The 24,493-nt window shown below is 40.2% G+C and overlaps 2 protein-coding genes across 3 annotated transcripts; both read left to right on the top strand.

Moving 5' to 3' along the window:
* Positions 1–4,644: 4,644 nt before the first annotated feature.
* On the top strand, positions 4,645–6,107 carry LOC142366009 (D-aminoacyl-tRNA deacylase 2-like). The gene is made up of 3 exons (XM_075447774.1): positions 4,645–4,950; positions 5,234–5,303; positions 5,395–6,107. Exons 1-3 carry the CDS (start codon positions 4,840–4,842, stop codon positions 5,724–5,726), a joined length of 513 nt encoding a protein of 170 aa, XP_075303889.1. The 5' UTR covers positions 4,645–4,839; the 3' UTR covers positions 5,727–6,107.
* A 2,538-nt stretch (positions 6,108–8,645) lies between these two features.
* Positions 8,646–24,251, top strand: LOC142366343 (uncharacterized). 2 transcript variants are annotated; one of them, XM_075448205.1, is made up of 19 exons: positions 8,646–8,866; positions 9,421–9,544; positions 10,344–10,480; positions 10,609–10,778; positions 11,198–11,393; positions 13,469–13,731; positions 14,773–14,858; positions 15,411–15,472; positions 16,083–16,321; positions 16,722–16,911; positions 17,898–17,939; positions 18,041–18,170; positions 18,362–18,503; positions 18,583–18,741; positions 20,045–20,165; positions 21,692–22,323; positions 22,423–22,540; positions 23,057–23,126; positions 23,433–24,251. In XM_075448205.1, the coding sequence occupies exons 2-19, from the start codon at positions 9,421–9,423 to the stop codon at positions 23,759–23,761; spliced, it is 3,210 nt and encodes a 1,069-aa protein (XP_075304320.1). In that variant the 5' UTR covers positions 8,646–8,866; the 3' UTR covers positions 23,762–24,251. The 2 variants fall into 2 exon arrangements, with proteins under 2 accessions (XP_075304320.1, XP_075304319.1); XM_075448204.1 differs by having other exon boundaries at positions 22,420–22,540.
* Positions 24,252–24,493: the final 242 nt, after the last annotated feature.

Here is a 24,493-nt window from a genome sequence, read left to right as displayed (position 1 = left end):
CTGCGATTTGCGCGAAGTGCGCATGCTCATAAACACGAAAAGCATGATAAATTGCTTTTAATTCAAAATTGCACGACATTGCATTTATTGACTAAGCAAAAGTAATACAATTCAATACTTAATTAAACGTAAAAAGAAAATGTTTTTGCTATATTGGTACATTTCCATTACAGTAGCTAATTGTAAAATAAAGGAATGAATGGTTACTGTATACAGATTAGAACTGAAAGCTTATTTCCATTTTTCAGAATGGGTTTAAAATGGATTGGGTGCAGGTGTTGGACAGGGACATCAGAAGAGCTTTTGCTAACAAAGAAGTGATGATTGTTGTCTTTTTAGACATAGAAAGGGCTTACAATATGTAGTGGAAAGACTGATAATTGAGTTTTATAATGCAGTTATTCAGGGCAGGATTCTGAACAAGATGAAAGATTGTATTTAGATCTTTCAGTATCCAGCAGGGGGGCAGTTTTTTTAATCTTGTAATCGCATAGTGGGGCCTGCACAGTAGAGATATCAGCCCTGCATTGTTTAACTCCAGAGTGAGTCCAGATTTGCAGGCTTTGGTAGAGAAGAACTTATAAAGAGGTTTGAGTATTTAGAGGAGAGAGGAATGCTCTCCTTTATAGAAAAATAGAGAAAACGAAAATCAAGAACAAGGAAACAAAAGAGGCTCAGCTAAATAAAGTGGAGGAATTTGAGAATTTGAAACAGCCAGAAGAAAATACCTTGTTATGTGAACAGCTTTAGGGGTTCAAAGGAAAAATTTAGAAGAAAAGTGCAGACAGAGTGCATTTTGCGAGCAGCAGGTCAGACAAAGCCAAGACATCATTCAGGACTTGCAACAGTTCTTCAAAGAGAACTAAGCCCGAGCCAAGTTTGACAGACAGAGGATCTCATGAGGGATTTTAAGGGTCATTCAGAAGGTTATATGCAAAATGAAGTGTTCACACGAATAGAGGATGTAGCGAACGCTGAAAACAAGCATTTTTTTGTGTGAATTTATTTATTTTTTTACTTGTAATATCCATTTAATATTTTGTATATTTTTGATTATTATGTGCATACTTTTGGAAAATTGTTTAATTAATAACGTCACTTGACCACGTCAGCAGTTAGGTCATCACTTGGTCATGTGATTCACTTGTCAGAAACAGGTGAATAAAATAAAAATATGTATAGTATAAATGCAAAAATATATGTACAGATTGTTTATATTGCACTTGTAGATATTGCACTGGAATGGTTAAGAATGTGAGAATTATTGCACTGATGATAGAGCAGCATCAACGTTTACAGAAACAACAGCAACAATATAAAGTGCAGTTGGTCCGTTAGGGCAAAGAGTTTTTAGCAGTCTTTAAGGTGCAGCAAGCGAGTGTGAGAGAGTCTGCAGGGGGTCCAGGGGGGAGCAGAGGAGAGAGGGGTGGGGGGATGGCTTTTACAGCTCTTGGGAAGAAGCTGTCTCTCAGCCTTGTGGTTCTGGAGTTTATGAACCTGTACCGTTTCCTGGACAGCAGCGGTACAAACTGTTTGTATCCCGGGTGGGTGGGGTCAGCAGCAATACGACTGGCCTTCCTTTGGAGTCTGCCCGCATATATTGAGTCCAGGTCCGGTAGTGGAGTCCCCACAATCTGCTATGCAGTTTTCACCACTCGGGCCAAGTCTTTTTTGTACTGAACTGTGCAGCTGCCGTACCACACAATCATACTGAGACAGAGGATGCTCTCGATCACAGGTCTGTAAAAGTTTAAGAGCAGCTGAGAGGAGAGACCAGCCCTTTTCAGTTTCCCGAGGAAGAAGAGTCTTAGTTGGGCCTTCCTCACCAAAAAAGAGGTGTTCAGTGACCAGGTCAGATCACAGGTGATGTGGATGCCCAGGAATCTGATGTTTTCCACACGCTCTACCACCTCCCCATGAATGAGGAGAGGAGAGTGTTTTGTCTTCCTGGACCTCCTGTAGTACACCGTGACCTCCTTGGTCTTGCTGGTGTTGAGCACCAGGTTGTTGGCTGAACACCACTGGGTCAGGTGTTGGATCTCCTCTCTGCAGTGGGTCTCGTCTTTGTTTGTGATGAGTCCCACTACGGTGGTATCGTCCACAAACTTTATAACTGTGTTTGAAGAGTGGATGGCTTCACAGTTGTGGTTGAATAGTTTTAAAAGAACCGGACTGAGCATACAGCCCTGCGGCATACCTGTGTTCAGAACCAGGGTGGATGATGTTCGATCCCCTATTCACCACCTGAGGCCGGTTGGTGAGAAAGTCCTTGATCCAGAGGCACTGGATCAAGGACTTTCTTTGTTTTAAGAACAAATGATTGATTCCACAAATCTATGCTGGAGAACACTTTAAATCAAATACAGATCCCCTCAACCAAAGGCTTTTTTTGTTGTAGAAGATATCGCTGCACTACTAAAGCACATTGAGTTGCCTGTGGTATGAAATGCGCTATATAAATAAAGATGCCTCCTTCCCTTGCCTAAAGGGCTTAGCACCACCAGAGGATGTCTCTTTGTCAAATCAAGACATGTTCTGCATAAAAGACATTTTCCTTCAAACAACAAAGTCCGCATTTGGAGACATTCACGTGCCAGAGGATGTTTTGGAAGAAAGACAGGACTGCTCAGTTGAAGACCTCAAAAGAAGGAATAATCCCTCCATGGGGAGGAGCTTTAAAAAAGTATCACTCCTGCAAAAGAAAAATACCAAGTTTGAAAACAGGTATGGGTTTCTCTGCTCAAGCTGCTGCCCCCGCGACCCGATCCCCGGACAAGCGGAAGATAATGGATGAAAACAGGTATTTAAAAAAAATGACTAATAATAATGTTTTCATTAGAGTTATAAACATATTTGCAATTAAAAATAATAACAATTGCAATCCTTTAAAAAATGTACATCTTATAATTTTCTTATAATCTTTTGTAGACTTCTGGATTCAGTTTCTTATAACATATTTAATGTATTTGTTTTATGAAAAAAAATCTAAATATTACTATTAATGATATTTATGTATTTATTACACTTTATAACACTTTGCCAATTATACATAATATAAAATAAATATATTAGTAAAACTTAATAAAAACCTAAATCTGAGTCAAGTTTTTTTTTTTTTTTTTTTGAAGTGTTGATACATGACATATTACTATCAACTACCTAATGAAAGACTTTTCTCAGTGATCCCTCTTGTGAACAGGGTTACGGTTTAGTTCAAATAGATATTAGAAAATAAAAGGAAAAAGTAGCATCCCAAACTGTATTTGTAGTTTCTTATGTGCAAATTTGCCTTAATGTTGCATTTTGAAATTCAGGTTTTATAAGTAAAAACATTCCTGTCCAATTGTATGGATGCTTTTGCAGTCTTGACTAATACTACTGCAATATTTATTAAACCTGTGCTTTTATTAAACATTATATCACAGGTTCATAGCTCATTTTCCTAGTAAAATTAAATCACTTTAGCTAGCTATTTGACTTGGGATTTCCATTTCAAGTATTCCTTGTTACACTCTTCATATCTAGAATGTACAGTGAGGATGTTTGTTACAGACTTGGAAGCAGTCATCATTCTCAGATTTTAAATCACTTCTTGAAAATCTATAACTGTGTGAAATTTTGGATATCTACAATGAAAGTTGAAAGAAAAAGAATAGCTTTTTTCTTTTCTTTTTCGAGCTTTATACCTGACGAATGGGACATTTTCCAAGCAAGAATTTGATTGCAGATGTCAAAAATGTTGTTGGGAATTTCTGGAATTGAAAGTCAAATACATGACAGCCAAGAACCACATAATTTGTTCTGGGAGAAATCATGTTTTGATTACCTGAGGATGAAAAGAAGGTCACGATGAACAGAAGGAACGCTGCCACGGATAACTAAAAATCCGACACATTCAAGCGTGTGTAGTTTCATTGATATGTTTAGCTCGCCATAAACACTGTGCACACATTCCTTAGAAAGTAAAAAGTCATGCATTTAAAGTATAAGTGCAGAAAGTGAAAAAAAATTGAGTCCAGCAAAAATAAATCTGCCTTCTGAGTCTCGCAGAAAAAGTGTCATTTGATCATCCCCTATATATGAATGATGAGAGGCAAATCGACAGACCGTGGCACCTACCGTATCTATAGTACTAGGTTTAAAACCACAAAATAATGAGTGATACTGCAGCGGCAGATTGTATGTGCTACTGTATTATAATTTGTAGCGTAGTTTCTACCATCATTGGATAAGTCATTTTTGGGTGGATGAGGGCTGACACATGGAGACCACGTGGAAAGAATGGTAAATAAATGCGGGAAGATCTAAGAGATCCTGTCAGGAGAAGAGTGGCTTATGAAATATATGAAGCACATGTCCAAATTTATGAGAGCACTTGGTTGAATATGAAATAAATGAAAATGAAACAAAAATGAAAATGAAATGTGGGGATTAAATGTGAGATTAAAATGGTGAAATGGGGATTTGATGTTTTTCACTAAAACACTGCTAAGTGAAAAAGAGCTTTCTTAAAACTTTGGGTCTAATGATAAAATGTACATCAAAGGGTAATAGTAGCAGGGACGTCTGTTTGACAGCAGGGGGCAGCAGAGAGCTACACTGTGTCGAGACTGACAGAAAGAGAACGAGGAACACTGCGAAAATAAGTCGCAGCTTTGAACCTCTTTATCAAACGTCAGGCTGCATAACACGGAAGCCGGTCACGCGACTTTTCGTCTAATTCACTGAATTGAGTTGAATTCAGTGAATTCTCTTCTTTTTGTTTTTATTTCTCAAACTTCCTACCTTGTGTCTCTTTGACTGCTGTTCTGCGCATTTTTAAAGTTAGACGCAGGTGTAATGACGGAGAAAAGCTGCTCTCTGGCGGCTCGGACGGTGCTGCAGCAGTGTCTGCAGGCCAGGCTGCAAGTTAAAGCCGCAGATGAGCACTCAGAGGCTCAGTTCGTCCAGGTAACTCTATGTACTGTTCTTTTAGGTACAGTCAGACAACACAGATAACCCATCTTTGTTGTTTTAGGTACAGTCAGACAACACAGATAACCCATCTCTGAACCCTATTATGATGTTTCGGATTTTTAAGTACTGTATATATATATATATATATATATATATATATATATATATTTGTGTGTGTGTGTACGCCTACTAAATAATTTGTGGAACATCAGCAGGCCAGTATGTGTGTTTATCTTTTACTGATTCAGTTCATCTTGTTGCTCTGGCCGACTTTCAGATCAGCAGAGGAATGGTAATCTACATCTGCTTCTTCAAAGGAGCGACAGAGGACATCCTGCCCAAGATGGGTCAGTACCTTTTCAAACCTTTGACCTGAAACCATTTCTATTTGTAAAAATCTCTCGATATGAGCTCACATAGTGCCCTTGCTCTTCCTAGTGTCCACATTGTTGAACCTACGGCTGAGTGAGTCCACCGCAGGGAAGATGGTTTCAGTGACTGAGCTTCCTGGCAGCCTACTGATCGTTCCCCAGGCCACACTGGGCGGAAAGGCCAAAGGCAAAGGCATGCAGTACCACAACAACATCAACAAGGAGGGTGGGCTGCAGCTTTACCAAGCTTTCGTTTCTCTCTGTGAGAAGGAACTGATGGCCGCTGTTGCTTCGGCCGAGAGTGGAGCCGAGGTGACCGTGAAGCATGGGACATATGGAAACAGACAAGTGCTGCAACTGGAAACTAATGGACCCTACACGCATCTAATGGAGTTTTAAAATGAAAGTTGTCAAAATGTACTCCTGCCAGAATAGTTTCCCTCATAAATCCCATTTATCAACAAGATCACCCAAATTTATCATTTCTGAGGTAATAACGGTGGCCCCGAACCATCTGGGGCTTAAAGGCTGGGTTGCATGATTTACTCATGTATTCAGCCAAGAGTGGACTTTTACACGGTAATGTTGTGGCTGCAATCTTGCAGCTGGAATGCATTTATTTGTTCTAGACCAGTTTTTCAATCTTTTTCAAAGCATTGACATAAACCGAATAATAATGGCATCCTCACCATGACTTGGACCAAAATAATGAATGTTTGCAGAGCAAATTAAATTAAGAGTTGCAGAATTGAAATAAATGGACTGAACACTTTGAAAACACCACAAAGATGTTGACTTATTTCTTAGCGTTCTTGTTTGGTTGAAAAATAATGCCCCATTTTTTTTTACCCATACATTGATCAGAAACATAGAATTACACTCATCCACTCAACCTCAGACATATTTTTTGTCTTTATCATATTGGGACATCACACACAAGAGAACACGAACACAGAAACACAACCTTTTATCCAGTTTAAAACAAACTAATCTCAAACGGTGTCTTTAATCTTTGCTGTAGTTAATGCAGTATTGTTCAGCTTTGTGTTTAAATACTCTTTAGTTTTCAAAGTCATCATTAGGGCACTTTCATTTAGTTTCTATTTTTGCTACCTCTCTGGATTCTATGACTGAAATTTAAACTTGTTCAGCTTATTTAAACTAGACAACATTTAAACAATTGACACGCATTAAACACAATCGGCAGCAGACTATAAAGCCACCCAAGCAACACACAGAAAGACACACTAAGCCACACAACCAAGACCCATAAAGTAACATGTACACAAAAACTCTCATTTCCTGACACACACACTCATCGAGACACAGACAAACATGTACAGCATGCACATTTAACACTCAATACCTAGACACTCACCAATGCAGTCACTTAACATTACATGTCAACACTCAAATAGACACGTGCACAGACACATGCTTATATGATGTCAGCTTACATACTAGCTGGGAATTGTTTGTGTGCCATCCACCAACGCAAAGAATAAAGAATATCAACCCTGTTGATAATTGATTGGCATTCGGTCCCAGTTTGCTTTTCAGTTCCCAAAGTTAAGCCTCCGGTTTTATCCTGTTAAAGTTACTTGGAGCTCCCTCACCAGATTTTTAGAGAGATAGCGAGGTCAGATCGTGGCAGTGGCAACCAGGAATGGCACTTCCTGTGGCAACCTGAGCTACCACAGCTTTGCAGAGGCAGCTGCCACAGGGTGCCACAGGGTGCCACAGGGTGCCACAGGGGGTACCAAAGAGTGCCAGAGATGCTGCCATTGCTTTGCCAATTTGGTTGTTCTTTAATAAACAGTATTACACCCGTAATACAAAGTCACTGAATTTACTTGAGATGGAAAGTATGTCTTACATAGCATTACGTGTGTGTGTGTGTGTGTGTATGTATGTGTGTTATATATATATATATATTATATATATATATATATATATATATATAGTAGTGTTCGGCAGGATGTGCTGAAAGGATGACGAAGAGCTATTCCACAAACAGTCAGTCTATTATAGATCATTAATAGTTACTGTTGGCTGTAAGCACGCCAAAAACAACGACACACTAAAATGATAACTTGCTTGACCCTCTGCTCTCTCACTCTCTCACAACTCCACACACTCACAGGCCTCCGTCCCTCACACTCGTAACCCAACACACATACACACAAAGCATTACAGAGGTTAATACCCAAAGAAAATAAAAAATAAATAGATGAAAAAGATGCTGGTACTATGTCAGGGTGCCGGGGGCTGCCAGAGGGTGCCACGGGGTGCCAGAGGGTGCCAGAACATATAACATAGTTAAAAATGTTTTTTAACCTCTAGCTGTGACAGTAAATCACAACTCAGCATAGTTTTTGTGTTGCTGTGTGCCGTTCTAAAAAGGCCGGCTCAGCAAAGAGTAACCTTTAATGGATCTTAAGGGAATTTTGAAGGTCACACTGTGAGGAATGTCTGACATTTTTAGGGAATGTGCTATAAAGGTTCTCTAAAGGTCACCTTGTGAAAACTCCAGATCTCCAGGTTTAAATAATAAATTCCTAGATTTATGTAAAGTGGTTTTCATCAGTTTATTTGATTCCTGGCTGCTCCCAGGTTTATTTAAGTGTCACTTCTCACAGTTCAATGCAAAATGCTAAAATCTTTTGCATTTTTACGTGGACCTGAAATACAGAAGATTAAAGTGGATCTTGTAGGAAAGTTGTTGAGAACATTGAAAAATAAAACGGCGCATCCGCCGGGCCAGCGGGGGGCGAGCAACTAAATTTTGCTCAACGGAAGTGAGCAGCACTCAGTTAGCTTGGGTTACAGCAGCATTTACAACCTTCGTCAAAACGTTAACTGTGTTAAGTGAACGTCCCTTGGTAACAATTCAGCTTCCGTTCAAGCAATTCTTGACAAAAGTAAAAGCGCAAACCAAAACAGAACACAAACGAGTTTGAAATTGTTATTTCTCAAAAATGTGTCTTCCTGTTGCTGTTTTTATCCATGAATTGTTTGAAGGGTTAAATCCAACTCTATTGTTTGTAAAGCTTTAAGCTTGATTGAATCCAAAAGCCCTGTATAAGTATGTTTATGACAGCAAAACATTTTCACAAATTTTCCATGCTTATTGTGGCTTGTATTTTGTGAAATATATAGTATATCATCTATATGATATTGCATGTTTAAGCAAACAGTAATTCTTTCTTTCGCCCTTGTCATCAGTGTGACTTTTTTTTTGTGGTAAAAAAAAATTAACTCAGTTTTTACCTTTATTTTGACATTTCCCGTACCGGAAATCACTAGGCTACTGCTGCTAGCTAAAGTCTGCACGGAACTAAACGCTACATTTAGCCACTTATTTGGCCTAATATATGTTGCTTTGATAAAAGTATACAAATTTTGCGATGAAGTGAAAGAGAAATGCTTTTTACATGAGCTGTCCCGTTGAACGCTGATGCACTGACTCCCAGGTTTTTGTTGAGAGTTTATCGCGGTGTAACGAGGATTGTTGTTGACTGAACGTTAGATGTTCTAAGGTGGGAACGGTTTCAGTAGGAAAAACTAATGCTAATTTTAGTGGTGGACTTGAAAAATAAAAATTGCGTAGATTGTTTTTTTTTTTAAAAAAAAAAACGTGTTTCTGTTGTTGACAGGCTGTTTGTATGCTTTTTTTTTCAAAAAAAGAGGTGCAAAAATATTGTTGATGCTGTAATCCAACATGTCAACATAAACATAAGTCAATAATGTTTAAGTAGGCTGTTAGATGTTCTGATATATATATAGTTCAAATGTATCTTGTAAAAACTAAATAATGTCATCCAGTGTTAAATTGTTTTTTTGTGTTTTAATAACAGTAAAACAACCTAACTAAACGTACGTTAATGGACCAGTAGCTTTATTTATTTTTCAATATTTTAAAATATTTAGTCTATATAATGGTGACTTATTTATTTGTATCAAAGTGGTGTCTTAACTTGCCAGTGTTGTTCAACTAACTTTTGGATATATTACAATATGATTACTTCCATAGAAAAGTAGCAGATATTCTTAATCTCTTTCTTTTTTTTCTTTCTCATCTCTTCATTCACAGATGCCGTCTTATCACTTTCTGGATAGTTTGGAGATTTATATACGGACTGGAAAGTTTCCTGCAAATATATCTAAAAGCTTTAGGAAAGTGGCCAGGGCGGGCCGCAAACACTTCATCTACAAAGGTACCTCAGCGTAACACAGTGGAAAACCTTTTTCAAGGTTTGAGATTAAACTCTAACTACAAAGCATTGATCCAAAGGGAAAAATGATAAAAGAGAGACCAAAAAATGGTTTGAAAAGTCTGCTGTTATTGTAACAGTATGTAAATTTAGGACAGGCCATGATGTCAATTAAAATATCTTTGTTATTCCTGATATGATGCCTGATTTTATTAATATAGTTGTGGATAATTAATTTAAAGCTTTAATTCGTGGTGTACATTTTGAAGTGGAATAAAAGTTAAGGAGAACCGTGTAAGATATTTGAGCTTGTTTGTGTTATGATTGTCCAGTCGTCATCGGGCCAAGTGATACAAATTTCTACTCCTCACACCTTGTTGCAACTGTTAGCAGTCATGAAATCTCTGAGCAGCTTTCTAGCAATCTGAAAATGAAGAGAATGACTTCCCCGAAAGCGGGAGAAATTTGCAAGAAAATAGCAAAACCATTTCAGGTAGCTGCATATCAGTTTGTAATGCCTAAAGTGGCTTTACCATGGATAGATGGCCCGGAAAATGGTGCCTCTTACAAAGATTAAGTAGTTCACTAAGTCACCGTGAAATCATATTTAAGATTGAGGTGTTTTGTCATGATTTCTCTTGTGCAATAGATAAACTCATTACCAGTATGTGCCCCAAATGTGACAAAGAACCTTTCACTTTTCAGTTGAATTTTTAGAGTGAAAAAGCACTTTTACCACATCACAAAAAGAAAATCTAAGCTTTTTAAATCCATGCAACTAAAGGTGTTAACTGTTGTCTAGATGGCTGTCTGTGGAGATCCTATCGAGGCCGCCTCCTCCGTGTCGTCAGGAGTGATGACGAAGTTAGGGAGATCCTGACCCGCTACCATGACAACAACAACCATGCTGGCCGGATTCGGGCAGTGAAGGAGATAATGGTTATTTTAGATGATGTTATGTGTCTTACATAATGGAACTGTTCAAGATTAAAGGTAGCTGATAGAAGAGTGTTTCTGTGACAGTCAGGGTGGTGTTAGAAACAGATGTTTCTCTTCTGTCCATCCAGCTGATGTATTACTGGGTTGGTGTGACAGATGCTGTGAAGAAGTGGATCAAAGCATGCTCTGTTTGTCAGAACAGACCTCCCCCTCCACACCAAGAACCCCCTGTTCAGTTCTGTTTGGTTTATGGCTGCGATGCCTCCAGTTTTGCAAACCCTGATCTCACCTTCCACAGGTCAGACAATATTCTTATAACAAATTTGTTTCCTAAGTAACAAAACTCACACAAAAAAGTTTTTCTTCGTGTTAGATTTTGTGAGAGCATTACTGTAATCAAAAGAATTTACGGTCGTCTTATCTGAATCTATCTGAATACTTTTAATGAAACCTTTTTCAAACGATGAAAGCAAAAAAAAATGAGAAAGTGAAAAAGTTTTATAGTGGGGAGCCTGGGATCTGTAGCAAGAACTGGTCAGCTGATCTTTGAGATTTAGAGGTAAGATAAAGCTGAGGAACGGATTTCAAGTCGTGCTTTGAAATTTTGTCCCAAAGATGAAAGCCCTCAGGAAGCTGCATGTAGACCTAATTTATTCTGCTTTGTTTTGGGGTGCAGCTTGGCTTTGGAATTAAAACTGGTCTTCCTCCATCCTTCAGGTTTCCAAAAGATACTGAGCAGCGCTGGAAGTGGCTGGCAGTGGCTCAGAGGGACGAGGGCTCGCTGCGCACAAACTCCTACATCTGCTCTCAACACTTTGAAGCATCCTGTTTCACTCTGACTGAGGATGGCCAGCTGTCACTATTATCAGATGCTGTGCCAACCATCATGTCCGAAACAGTGCACGGGAATGAGGTGACAAATTGCATACCACAGACACTTAGGCCAGGAAAATACTTCCTTTTTTATCACAAGGTCATATCAGTTGCTTGCTCTGTTGTGGGCATAATTGTTCGCATGCTTACCTGTATGCTACGTATGTTACTGGGGGATTCCACCAGGGGGCACATGAGATGACTCAGACCTGAAAAAACGGCCATCGCCACTGTCCCCACGCTGTTTCTCCAACATTTTCCTCAGCGCACGGAAGTTTCCGCAGTGGTGGTGATCTCTCTCCAACCATTTTGATGAGCATTTTTGTCAATGTGCAGTGGCAAATATACATCATAATGATCTGGGTAATTGTGGACTTCCTCTCCAAGCTTTTCTTCAAAACATTCTGCCATATTTACTGCTGCCGACCCTATGAAGTCATATCCAGTCAAATTATGCCCTACTCTGCCAGTACCGGTCACCTACACATTGCACCTTGTGAAAGCATGGCAGGACATACACCAAAGATGCTTCAAACAAACACGGCAGCCATGATAAACACGCGTATGTGTAATGAAAAGCAAGTATTTCCCTGTCCTTAAAATCGAAATGATGCACATTGATTTGGTTGATTGATTATGGCAAAAAATGGATCACAATTTTTTTTTGGTATGAAATCAACACGATTCCTCATTTACCTGGGAAACAACACTTATTTATCCTGGTTCGAATCCCAGCTGTGGCCTTCCTGTGTGGATTTGTGGGTTTGCAAAGTTGCTTCTGATAAAACCATAAGACTTCAGGGATGAACTCCTTTTGGCAGACGAGACCAAAGTGGAGATATTTGGCCAAAATGCATTGTGCCAAGTTTGGCGAAAATCAAACACAGTGTCAGCACAAACGCCTCATACCAACTGTCAAACAAGTGTTGGAATATAATGATTTGGGCTTATTCTGCTGCCACAGCACCTCTGTACCCTGCACGGATTGAGTCAACCATGAAGTCCTCTGTATACCAAAGTATTTTAGAGTCAGATGTGAGGCCGTTGGTTTTACAGCTAAAGATTTGACGGTATCAGGCTTGTTACTGGGACCTTTCTCTTTGCATTATACACCATCTCTTTGGATTGGGCCCAGTCATCTGCTCACGTGGCTTTTTGTATCACTGCTATGCAGATGATCTCCAACCACCTATCATTCCCACCAGACAAACCCCATCATTTCAGCATGAATCCCAGCTTGTCTCTGACATATCCACATGGATAAAAGAACGCCAACTTCAGCTCAGTCTCTCCAAGACCCGAGGTTTTGGTCTTCCGTCTAATCCGTCAACATGAAATTGCCTTTTCAACTATCTCTTCGTTAAAGGAAGAATCCTGGGTCTCATGTTGGATAACCAGATATCCTTCGATGTATATTGCATCTGTCCCTCGATCGTGTCATGTTGCAGTCTACAAGAAAAATCAGGCCGTATATGACCTTGTATGTCACTCAGGGTTATTTCCTGCCTCAATCACTGCATTGCTAACCTGGCAGGTCTCCCTGCCTGCACACTGAAACCTGCACACATGATTCTGAATGTGGTGGCGTGTTTGATCAACCAAAAAGTATGTGTCACTTCATTACTCATTAAGTGATTGCACAATGAAATTCAAGTCACTACTGCTTGCCTACAGAGTGGTTTCGGGGTCTGCACCCAGCTATAGAAACTCTGTCAGATGCTCCTTCTTGAACACTCTGTTTCTCATGGAAACCATCCGGTACCTCCATCCCTACTCACTTGGCAGGCTCAACCCGACTGTTCTCATTTGTGGCACAAGCTACCAAGTTCAATCCTAGCAGGGCATCTCTCTCTAAACTTCAGACAACACCTTGTTGTCCCAATACTTCTAACACCCTAACACACCTAATCTGCTTTAACTTGCTCTTTCGTACTTGATCTACTTGTACTCCACCATTTGTCATATTTATTTAGCATTTTACATGTAGACTTTTTTTTTTTTTTACTGATACATAAAGAGTAACAATGAAAGTATACCCTCATTCAGACTGGAATTAGAACGTGGATGCTGTGTTAGTTGGTGGGACAAAATCAGGTAATCCTCCTTTGTGTTCAGGTGCCTGTCCTATCAGTTGAGGCCTTCCCTCATTCCAACACATTGGAAGATGCCCTTTCTACAGCTGCCGCAGCTGCTGCAGATGCTGCAACAAGAAGCATTGACCCGTGTGATCCGGCCTTTGATGAAACTGTGGGGCTGCAGGAACACCAGTACTGCCGCCCAGGTCCTGATCCAGACCTCAGAGCATCCAACTTTATGAGAGAAGACCAGAGGGAAACTGTTGTCGAGAAGAGCTTCGTTACATACAACCATATTGCCAGGTATGATGAACTGATAACATCGAACATATGTCATAAATAACATCTTTTATTTGAATTTCCTTTGACCCTTTTTCCACTGGTCAAAATAATCCCACAAACACCCCCTAACATCTGGCTTTGGGGGACAGTAGGAAAGTTAAAGGTTATGTATTTATTGTTGTTATTATAAAAAACTGTGGTCCAGCACAACCTGCAAGATACAGTGTATTGCTGTTCTGTCGTATTGCAGTGTGTTGAGGCTTGTTGCTTAGAAGGTTGTGGTTGTTATAAGAGAGGCGAGAGGAAGGAGTACACCCTGAAAGGGTCACCAGTCCATCACAGGGACAAATGTGCTAGTTTTTGATCGCTAAAAAAAAGTGCTGACATCATCTCCTTTTCCAATGCAAATTCCTGGTTTATCAGAGAATATCAAGCTTTAACTCATCGGCCGCAGTCCATGAGACTGCTTCTTATTAGCCCTCGATAATCATCTGTTCTTCTATTTTGATGGTAATGTTTGGCTTTTCTGTGTATGAGTATATAGATCAAATGTATGTGAAACTCAGCTCACCCAATTTCGTTTGGTCGCAAACTTTGTCTCTGGTTTCTGCTCATTTGTTTTTCATCTCTTTTCTTGGGATTTTCCTGTTTTGAAGGCACAGTGGATTCAGTTTTTTTTCCTAACGTTTTGACATCTTCTTTGGTTTATCTGTACGTTTCCTTTTTAATGCCTTTCCATTTTGTTTGTACTTGCTTCAGATTGCTGACTGCGAAAAACAGAGTCTTTTGCCTCGCTCCATTTTGAATGGACTATTATAATCCCTAACACTGTTTTGACTTACAACTCTCTTCTTGAGTCTATGTGTCCTGTCAATCAGTCTGGTGGAATGTCTCATTAACTTCTGCGAGAACTCTTTTATTAGCAGGTGGTGATTCCATATTTTTTGCCAGGGGGTTGTAGCCTGTAGCCCTCAGAGCCCTGAGGGTAAACACACTACTACAGAGATGCTTTGAGGGGGTGGGGGGACTAAATGTGTTAATGTGTGTTTTTGCTTTCTGCAGGTACCTGAGCACCAGGGTGTTACCCATGCAGGGCAAGAAAAAAAGAACGGCTTTAAAAAGGATGGCCAAGCGCTTTGGCTTAATAGGTGTGTCGAAGTTGTGGTGTACGACACCATCACTCATTTTATATTCACTATTTAAAGCAATACAATGTAACTTCTCAAAAAGCCCATTATGGAGCTCCCCCTACAGGCTGTTTCGAGAGCAACTCTAGTCCGGTCTTTTGCTTTGTCTTCCTCTCTCTTTCTCTTCCTTGCTTCATCAGTCAACGTCTTCTTCTGTTTCTTTGGTGCCTCTTCCATGATGATCGTACTGACAATGTTGCGCTAGCTTAGCCTTATACCTGGGAGCGTGAGAGGGGTCTATTTGTTTTTGCGGTAGGTGTGCCAGAAAGCAAGTCGAAGTACTTCCGCTCAGCTCCCGGGCCGGTCCAGCAAAGCTACATAGCGCAGTTATTCCAACTCAGACCCCCGAAGGGCATAGGAGACAGGCCAATCGTAATATTAAAACTCATTCTAGCTGCACAATTTTTTTCAAGCTGTTATTTTAAGGTAGAAATGTTACATAGTATTACTTTAATGATCAAAAGAAGCTAATTATGAAATGTTATAAAAGGCAAAGCTTCTTTTCTTTTTCAGATGGAGTGCTGATGTACACGCGAGTCTCTACTCCTGTCAGAGTGCCACGAAGCAAGGAGGAGGTAATCAACCCCCATTAACTTCAAATGAAGACTCTGAAAGTTATAAAATAACTTAAAAATGGCCCATTCTAACACATTCATATTTTCACATGAAAACATGGTTATGGATATGGTACTGCATTTTTGCCAGCCGAGCTCTCTAAATGGTTGCAGGGACGGCAAAAAAAAAAGATTATCAAGAAGCAAAAAGACACTCAAAGCACACAGAGAGTATGGCCATGGCTCGGTGGTTAGAGTGGGTCATCGAATAACTGTAAGGCTAGCGGTTCGATTCCCACTCTCACCACTCAAAGATTGGTGAAACTGACAGCTGGGTGGGGGTCAGTCCACCTCCTTGCCATGGCCGAGGTGCCCTTGAGCAAGGCACCGTACCCCCATGCTCCCCAGGCGCTATGAATGGCTTCCCACCATTCCAGTGTATGGTACCTGTCTCTATGAGTGTGTGACCCTGTGCATGTGCATGTTTGTGTTCAACAGGTGCCAACCTGGATGGGTTAAAAGCAGAGGTGGAATTTTGTGTATTTCATACAGTGTGTACATGACAATAAATCTAATCTTTTTTTGTTTTTAAGTATTTTTTGGGGCTTTTTGTGCCTTTATTGGATTCCAGGTAAACTCCATCCTGCGGCAGTTCCATGACAACCAGGGCCACTATGGCCAGGGAATCTGCCAGCGACAAATCACAAAGCACTTCTACTGGGGCAGCATGGCTCGAGACCTAGCCGGCTGGATCTCCAGCTGCCATACCTGCCTCAACAGAACCAAGAGGAAGTGGCTTCGCTGCAGCGTCTACAAGTGCTCCAACTGCAGCGGGCCAGTGGAGAGAGGCCTGGGCCTTACGTTCCATAAGTATGAGTCTGAACCAAAATGAAAGTCCTTAGGTCTTCTGCGGTTAAACACGTTTGGTTATTTTTTTTTTTGTGTATGCACAACATGCTTTCCTAATGCAACTCTCTATGGAAGGTCTGAATCTCTGCCTGTGTTATTCTGTATTTATTGGATTATTCAAGTAGGAGAAATTTTCTGAGGTGGGGACTACTTTCTTAACTCCTATGGACTGCTCCCAATTTGACCATAAAAAACCTGAACTGTGGTATACCGTCATGCGTCTTAATTTACTAATTCCACAATTAAACCGCTGGGTTTATAAAAGTTTCTTACCAACTTTTAGCAGGGCATCCAATAAAAGACTTACTATGATCATTATGCATTTGTACAGTAACTTCTTTCTGGAAAATATCTCCTCCAGGTTTCCTCTTCACAACCCAGCTGTGCTGACTCAGTGGATGAAAGCTGTGGGCCGTGTTAACTGGCATCCCAGGCTTTGGTCATCAATATGTTCAGCACATTTCACCGAAAACTGCTTCGATCGCAGTGGGGAGAAAGTTGTCCTCCACGCAGATGCTTTGCCCACACTCATGGTACACAGCGAGTCAGAGGTGAGGCACTGGATTTAAAGTTTTTTTTTTTTTTTTTTTATGGATTTAGAGTTTTAACTCAGAGTCCAATTTAGTTATATAGCATTTAAAAACAATCGGCCGTTGACGAGTGCTGTGACAAAGTGCACCAACATACAGCGCATTACAATAGTCCAACTGGGATGTGATAAAAGCATGAATAAGCCTATTAAAATCGTTAAATTTTACAAGCGGTTTACTTTAGATAGTGTTGCAGATTAAATTAACTTTTTGACAGCTGAGTTTATCTGTTTCTAAAATTCAAAAACAGTGTTGATTCATATCACACCAGTTTTGTTTTTTTTTACATATGGTTTCACATAATGTTTAAAAGGCCACCCAGATTCTACTTAGAAGCCCTACAGGCACCATTGGGTCCAACTCATCAGGCACTGTAACGGGGGTTTTAGCGAAACAGAGCTGTCATGTTTCAAAGCCTAATAATAGAATGAGATACCATATTTCCTGAGAATGGAACTGACGGGTATACTAGTGTAAAACTCTGGAGCACTCCACATGAAAGAGGGGCCAGAAAAGATAAAGAGTCACCCGGGCTGATAGCAAAGCGTCTGTCAGACAAATAAGAACTAATCCAATCCAGTCCAATGCTTTTTAGACCGACACAGCGTTCCAGGCAAGACAAAATGGTGCTGTGGTCAGCTGTGTGAAATGTTGCTGTGAGGGGTAAATGTATAAGAATGGCAAAGCCACCTGTGTCCGTGGCTAATAAGAGATCATTAAAAACTTTTAAAAATGCAGTTTTTAGTTCTACGAAGGGCTTTAAAACCAGACTGGAACACTTTAATCTAAAAAGGATTGTGCTAGCTCAAATACCGCCCTCTCCAGTAATTTTGAGAGGAAAGGGAATTTAGAGTGTGGTCTAAAATGTCCTGGTTAGGCTACTCTTCAAGGCAGTATAAAGAAAAATGTTCAGCAACCTAACTGTAACAGTTCTGTTTCCTCCACAGACTCAGTCCAGGACTCCAACCCAGCCTCCAGTGGGGGAAGAGGTATGTTTAACTAACTTAAGACCCTTAAAAAAAGCTTGTGTCAGTGCATGACCCTCAGAAATCCTCACGTCACCTGTTTAAATATGGATTATCTACTACAGGGTGAGCGGGCCTTTTTTGCAAAGTATGATGCTGTGGAGCTGTACCTCAGCAAACGGACCTATCCTCCTGGACTGAGCTATGTGGAGAAGAACACTTTCAGGAGGTTCTGCAAAAAATTTGCTGTTAAAGGTTTGCGTGATACCTCTATGTTATGATGTGTGTGATACTGACCTGATAACGTACCACCAGGAATACAGAAAGAGTCATTCATACTACTAAAATACAAACATATCAATGCCATATAGATAGTGTGTCTTAGCTTTGTTAAGCTAAGTTGAGTTGTGTACCTTCTTCGCATTTGATTTCTGCTGCTTTCACAGATGGCACGCTCCACATGGTGCGGGGAGACGGGGTGCGTTTGGTCCTGAGGAACAGGCAGCAGGTAGAGGCTGCCCTTGTGGACTTTCACAACGAGCTGAACCACCTCGACGTCAGCAAGTGTCTCAGACTGCTCAACGAGAGGTTTTTCTACATGCTGTTGTTGTTGCAGTTAGCACTGAGTTTTCCGTACTGTCATTATCTCATTTCTGATCTTTTACAGATACTTCTGGAGAACTATGAGACCTGACGTGGTGCAGTGGATCAACAACTGCCCCCTGTGCAGCTTGAAGAAGAGGAAGAAACCAGATAATCGAGCAGAAGCAGGAAGATCGGAGATACTGCTGCAGGCCCTGAGATCTCCACATCGTGACTCAGACAGGTTTGTTTTCGTCACAGCAGCCAATTATAGAACATGCAGATTTAAAGTGGATATTACTTCGTTTTTCTACCTCTACTACATTTGTTTCCCGAACACTTCTGGATAGAGATTTTTGCTGGAATCTGCTCGAGCCATCCTCTCAGTATCAGGGTGTCTTTGCATAGTCTAGCCTGGCGTCCTTCATTGTGTGCTGTACTCCCATTTCAATTGCTCATGTGCTCAGCATCTCCTCACCACAAGAATTCTCATTGTTATAAGCATTGGTGGTACATGCAGTGTAAGGGCTTATGCCTTCATGATGGTTCCCCTTCTTTCTTCTTCCTTGAAGGGATTTCTGCTGCTTTGGCTGTTCACTTAGAAGTTGATTTTCCTGATGTATTCCTCGATCTTTGTAGTTTCACTTAAAATGAATGAAAAATATTTAATTTTTCCCAAAGGGAAAATGTATAGATATAATTAGTATATTTATATAATTATGAATAAATGTGCATATATAGATATAATGATTATAAATAGCGGCTGTGATGCTCACTCTGGGCTTTCCTCGTTTCACTTAGTGTAAGAGACTCCCTCTTACACTAAGCTAATATGAGTGAAACACTCATATTAGCAGTAGGAGTGTGTAAGTGAATAGGTGAGTGTGGCTTGTTGTGTACGGATATAAAAAGTGCTTTTTTCTATAAAAAAGACTTTTTATATCCATCTTGAAAGTCCTTTAGTTGTTATCATCTTGTGTTTCAGTGAAATAATTCGGGTGCATTTAACGAGTCAGAATGAAATTCTAATGTCTTTGCTGTATATCCTCGTCAAACGGATCAGCGAGTCTTTGTCTTGTTTCCCGGCGCACATATCGATGTCATCAATGTAGAGTTGGTTGCGGATGATTTCTTCACCTCGAGCGTGTGGCATGGTGTTGTAGGCTATCTTGTTGTCGGTCCAGTTGGTGCACAGCAACCATCATCAGTAGTGCACTTTAAGTAACCCACTTGTTGGTTTCACATCTGAAGCCCTGTGGCTAAGGCCATCTATAGATACAGTCTCTGGTTGAGACTAATTGTCACAGTGATTTCAGTGTAGGCTGTAACGGTAGTTCATCTTGTGTCGGGACTCCAGAACTTTCGAGACGACAGTATTTGCCAAATTCCTCCGCTCATCGGTTCTTTAAAAAAAAGTTGTGGTATTTGAAATAGAAGCAAAAACACTAACAACACTGCCAGTGAACTGCTTTTTGATTTAGCTTTATTTATTCTCTCAATGTCTTGATCTTCTTACTCACTCTTTGTCTGTGTCTCCGTATTTGCAGTGAGAGGGGCGAGAACACTCATGATGCTTGTTATGATGATGATGATGATGATGATGGTGATGGCGGTGGGAGAAGCATTGACACAGAGGAACAACAGATAATTGAATCAGTTGACACATGGGTAGGTTTTTTTAGTCTGTATATATAATACTTATGTGCCATCTAATATGATTAGTGTAGGTGCAATAAATATAAACTGAGAACATGAAGATGTGAATTATCAGCTGAATCTGGAGTTTTCATTTGCTTTACACAGGTTTTCTTATTGTTGATTGTTTAGCTTTTTGAACAGCTACTGTGACCCCATAGCTAATAATTGTTGCCTATCAGGTGGAAAAAGGGAGTATTCAAATAACTGTTTGGACGCAAATGTTACCATGATGTTGGCAACTTATCTCTGCCGCCCCCAGATGGCTATAAAACTTAGTGCAGATTTAAATGATAGCTCTGAATGAGTGAAACAGGTCACTAAGCATACACTACATGGGCTATTGCTTTGTCAAAATAATCATTTACTTTTAGTGAAGCTGAACCTAATTGTATTTTAGAAAAGAAGTTAACAAAAATGGTTGCAGTCCTGCTGAAACGTTGTGTAGTGAAGTAGTGTAGTGTAGTTGGTTATCGTCTGTTATTTTCAGGTCCTCGTGTAAATAGCTCATCGGGCAAGACTGTGTCTTGAAATGCCATGAGTTTGCTTGGATCCTGACCTTTAAATCTGTTCAGTCCATCAGATAATTTTAGGCATATAAGATGGTTTCTGATATGTCTAAAATTAGCTAAGCTCACTCTGACACTCTTGGATATCTTTTTTATATGCTTTTCAAATGTTAAATTTGATTCAATAATTACACCCAGATACTTAAAATTATCAGTATTTATCACCTTTCCCTGAACAAAGATATTGGGTTGCTGTTTTGTATTAAATCTCTTGAAAGAGTAATACATAGCTATTTTACTCACATTAAGAGTAAGACAGCTATGATTCAACCAATTTGACACTTTGTTTAAAGCTGCAATGCATTTAAATGCAGCTTGTTCTCTGGTTTTGGCATCTGTATAAATAACTGTGTCATCTGAATACATTTGAATGTGAACTTCTGGGCAAATCAGGGGCAAGTCATTAATATATAAACTAAATAAAATTGGTCCTAAAATTGATCCCTGAGGCACTCCAATAGTGCTATTAGAAATTGAAGACCATGTATCATTATTGTGGTCCTTTTGAGTAATTTTACAACGCAAGATTGGGAAATTTTGGTAAAACAATCCATAAATAAACTCTGATATTATTGTAAGCAGTCAGGTTGACATCAGTGTAATAAAATTATGTGACCCAAGGAAGACAACCTGAATTAACATGGGAATAGTAGCCTCTACCACTTTCGAGTTATTACATCTAGTGAGTACAATGAATGATATCTGTCGAAGAAAAAGGGTTTCATTTCAATAGATTTGTAATTAAAATCGTAAAACATAAAAGTAAGATCTATAAGTCACCAGGAGTAAATATTTAGTAACAACAAATCTGTAAATTAAGATGGTTTGTCTAACACAATCTGTTTCAAATGAAGAATTTAGGGCCGATGTAACAGCAAGGCTAAATTTAAGCATATGTTGCAAGAGCTCATTTTCTGTTTCTTATCTCAGTACCAGGAAAAACCTGCATCTCTCACGTCCTCCCAGACAACAGCTCCTATCAACCTTCAGCCTAGAATCCCTATCCTCCTTCACGTGAGAACTCCAATCAACCTCCAGCCCAGATCTTCCATTATTCTTCAGCCCAGGACTCCTAACACCCCCTTAATTGCCAGGATGTGGTCTGCTAAGGAAGCAATCCCTGCACAGTCTGAAATATCAAACAGCTCTGAGAGTCAACCGACTATCCTGATTCAGGCAAAACCCCAGTCAAAAGAGCTGGCGCAACTCGAAGGCCAGAAAGAACCAAGTGTCTCTCGAGGCAGTGCCAGAACACATCAATACATTAAAACACAGAGTGAAACCAAATCTCTGATGGAGCCACATCCTCTACCTGAGCTAAATCAACCTTCAAGTCAAGACAGTGGGCCAAGCACCAAAAAATCATTAGAACTCCAAAGCCAGTGTAGTGATAGGCATGCAATGAAGAGGGGGATACAACTGGAGGGAGATCCTTTCGGGAAGGAGAGCTCCAGCTGTGGTCTGGAGCCCGTCGTGGCCCCGAGCACAAAGCCCTGGCCTGTTTTCACAATTGCCAATTCTGCCCCGACACAGGCAACACAGCCCCTTCCTGAAACAGTCAGGTATCAAATGAAAAAAATACATATATTTTTTCACATTTGTGTGCTTTGATGGTCTGAGTAGACTTGGGATATTTGCTATCTGTTTATGTGTTTAAGCAGCCCACCAGTGTCTCAAAAGTCCAAAAGACTCCAGGCCCGGACTATTATTCAGCAGTGCAGCCAGGCGAAAGTTAAGGTCAGACCGGCACTTAATGGGGCCGAAGCTCAGTGGGTGGAGGTGAGTGTGCATGTTTGTTTAATCTCTTCTTTTGTTGTAATGATGTTATCCTAAATTTTAGGTAATGATGTGTCCCTCCAGTCTTGATATTTAATCATTTACATGATGATGGTGATGATTTGACATGATGTTAAGCTTATGGGATTATCAGAGGACAAATTGTAATGACTTGTAGTTTATGGCTCAATGCAGATTACAATGTCAGTGGCCAATAAATATACACAAATCCTTGAAAGGTTGGAGAGAATTCAAATTCATTTCCATGCTAATATGCTTTATATTTCTGTTACATGTCATTTTTTGTATTTCACTCCTTTTTTTTTTTTTTTTCATGAGATGGTAGAAATATACAGGGTCCTTAAAAAAAAGTCTTGATTTCAACTTTTTCTCGGAAAAGAAGTGAAGCAAATTAAAGGAAAAGTAAAAACAAGTTAAGGAGAGAGCAGCATGTTTTATCCCGTGAAGGATATAATTACTGATTATTTTTACATTATCATCACTGTTCTTCTGTATCAGATCCAAATGGGAATGGTTGTGTACGTGTGCTTCTTCAATGGAGCCACAGAAGAGGTCACGTATGAGATGGGTGAGTGAGCTGCAGACGGGACTTTGTTTCACAATCATGGCTTTGGTGACATTTCTCAAGCTAATTATAAAATCAATGATTATTTGAACTCAACCCTTTTTTCTCATCAAGCAAGACGCCTGTATATTGTTGAAGAATTGAATTGAAATTGTAATGAGATCCAGGCTGCTAATAATCCATGTTTTGCATTTAAGGGTTAATCAAATGTAAATGGAAGTTTTAACAAACATCATATTCGGACCAAATCAAATTTGAGATCTACTCAAATTCAGCCTTGTTTGTCTTTTTCCATAATCCACTCAACAGCCAACAGTCTGATGTCCATCAAGCTTTTCCGAAAAGACTCGGGGCATTCTGTGTCCCTTCTCGACCTTCCTGGGAGTGTTTTATTTGTCCCCCAGGATAGCTTGCTTGGGGAGCCACTGCCCAACAGAAGAATTCAGTACACAGGCGGATGTGAGCAGTGGTGGGGCGCTCAGCTTTTCTCAAACCTGGTTTCAGCCTGCAGAGAGCTCACGGCGGGCTCAGCCAAGTGCACAAAGGCAGGTGTTAAGGTGGAACAGGGAGTCTATGGACAGAAACAAGAGATAGTCCTGAATTCTCTGGAGCCACTGTCTCTGCTGCTGGAGTTCTAAGCACACCTGGACAGAAGGGCGGGATGCTGGCCTTCGGTCTAACATTGGGCTTGCCCGTGTCATTAATGCCGGACCTGTCCTTGACAAAAATGACCAGACACTTGTTTGGTTTTAGCAGTCAGTGTTACACTCGCAGTATTTCCTGGCATGTTCAAGATTATTGGCACCACATTCAAGGTGCTCTTGTAGTTTAAGTGGTGCAGGACTATGAATGTTTTAAGGACAACTCACTTTCTGCGGCACTGTGGAGATTTTACAAATAAGAAACATCCATGGACTGGGGGGAAAAAGTACTCATAAAGATTAAAACCCAAGACTGGAGGTGTCCTGTCATTATTTTCACATATTTTGTTTTTCAGAAGGGTGAACAACGGGGGGAAAAAATGCTTTTTGGGCTGCAGAGAATTTTTTTTACGTTGCAGTACTTCAAAAGTGTCCTGAGTGGCAGCTTTGTATCTGCTTTCATTTGATGACAGCCAATAAAACCAAAGAGAAGAGCTCTACCAAGATGGTGTTTTCTACTTTTTTACCCCCTTTTCTTGTGCAGTTTAAGGACTTCTAAGTTCTATGTGAAGGTCCTGGCACTGTTTCACTTTATAGAGCATGCACTTTCATTTCCAACTAATTTTCCTGCTTCTTTCCTCATAAGCATCTAAAAAGTAGCCTCAAACTCAAGCGGCTTGAGTACCGTTTAGGGGACTTTGAAGTCAAGAGAAAAAAAAACTTAAGGAG

Source organism: Odontesthes bonariensis, chromosome 17 (genome assembly GCF_027942865.1).
Source record: "Odontesthes bonariensis isolate fOdoBon6 chromosome 17, fOdoBon6.hap1, whole genome shotgun sequence".
NCBI classification, from domain to species: domain Eukaryota; kingdom Metazoa; phylum Chordata; class Actinopteri; order Atheriniformes; family Atherinopsidae; genus Odontesthes; species Odontesthes bonariensis.
The sequence above is the reverse complement of the archived record's forward strand: the minus strand, read 5'-3'. Positions and strand labels throughout refer to the sequence as shown.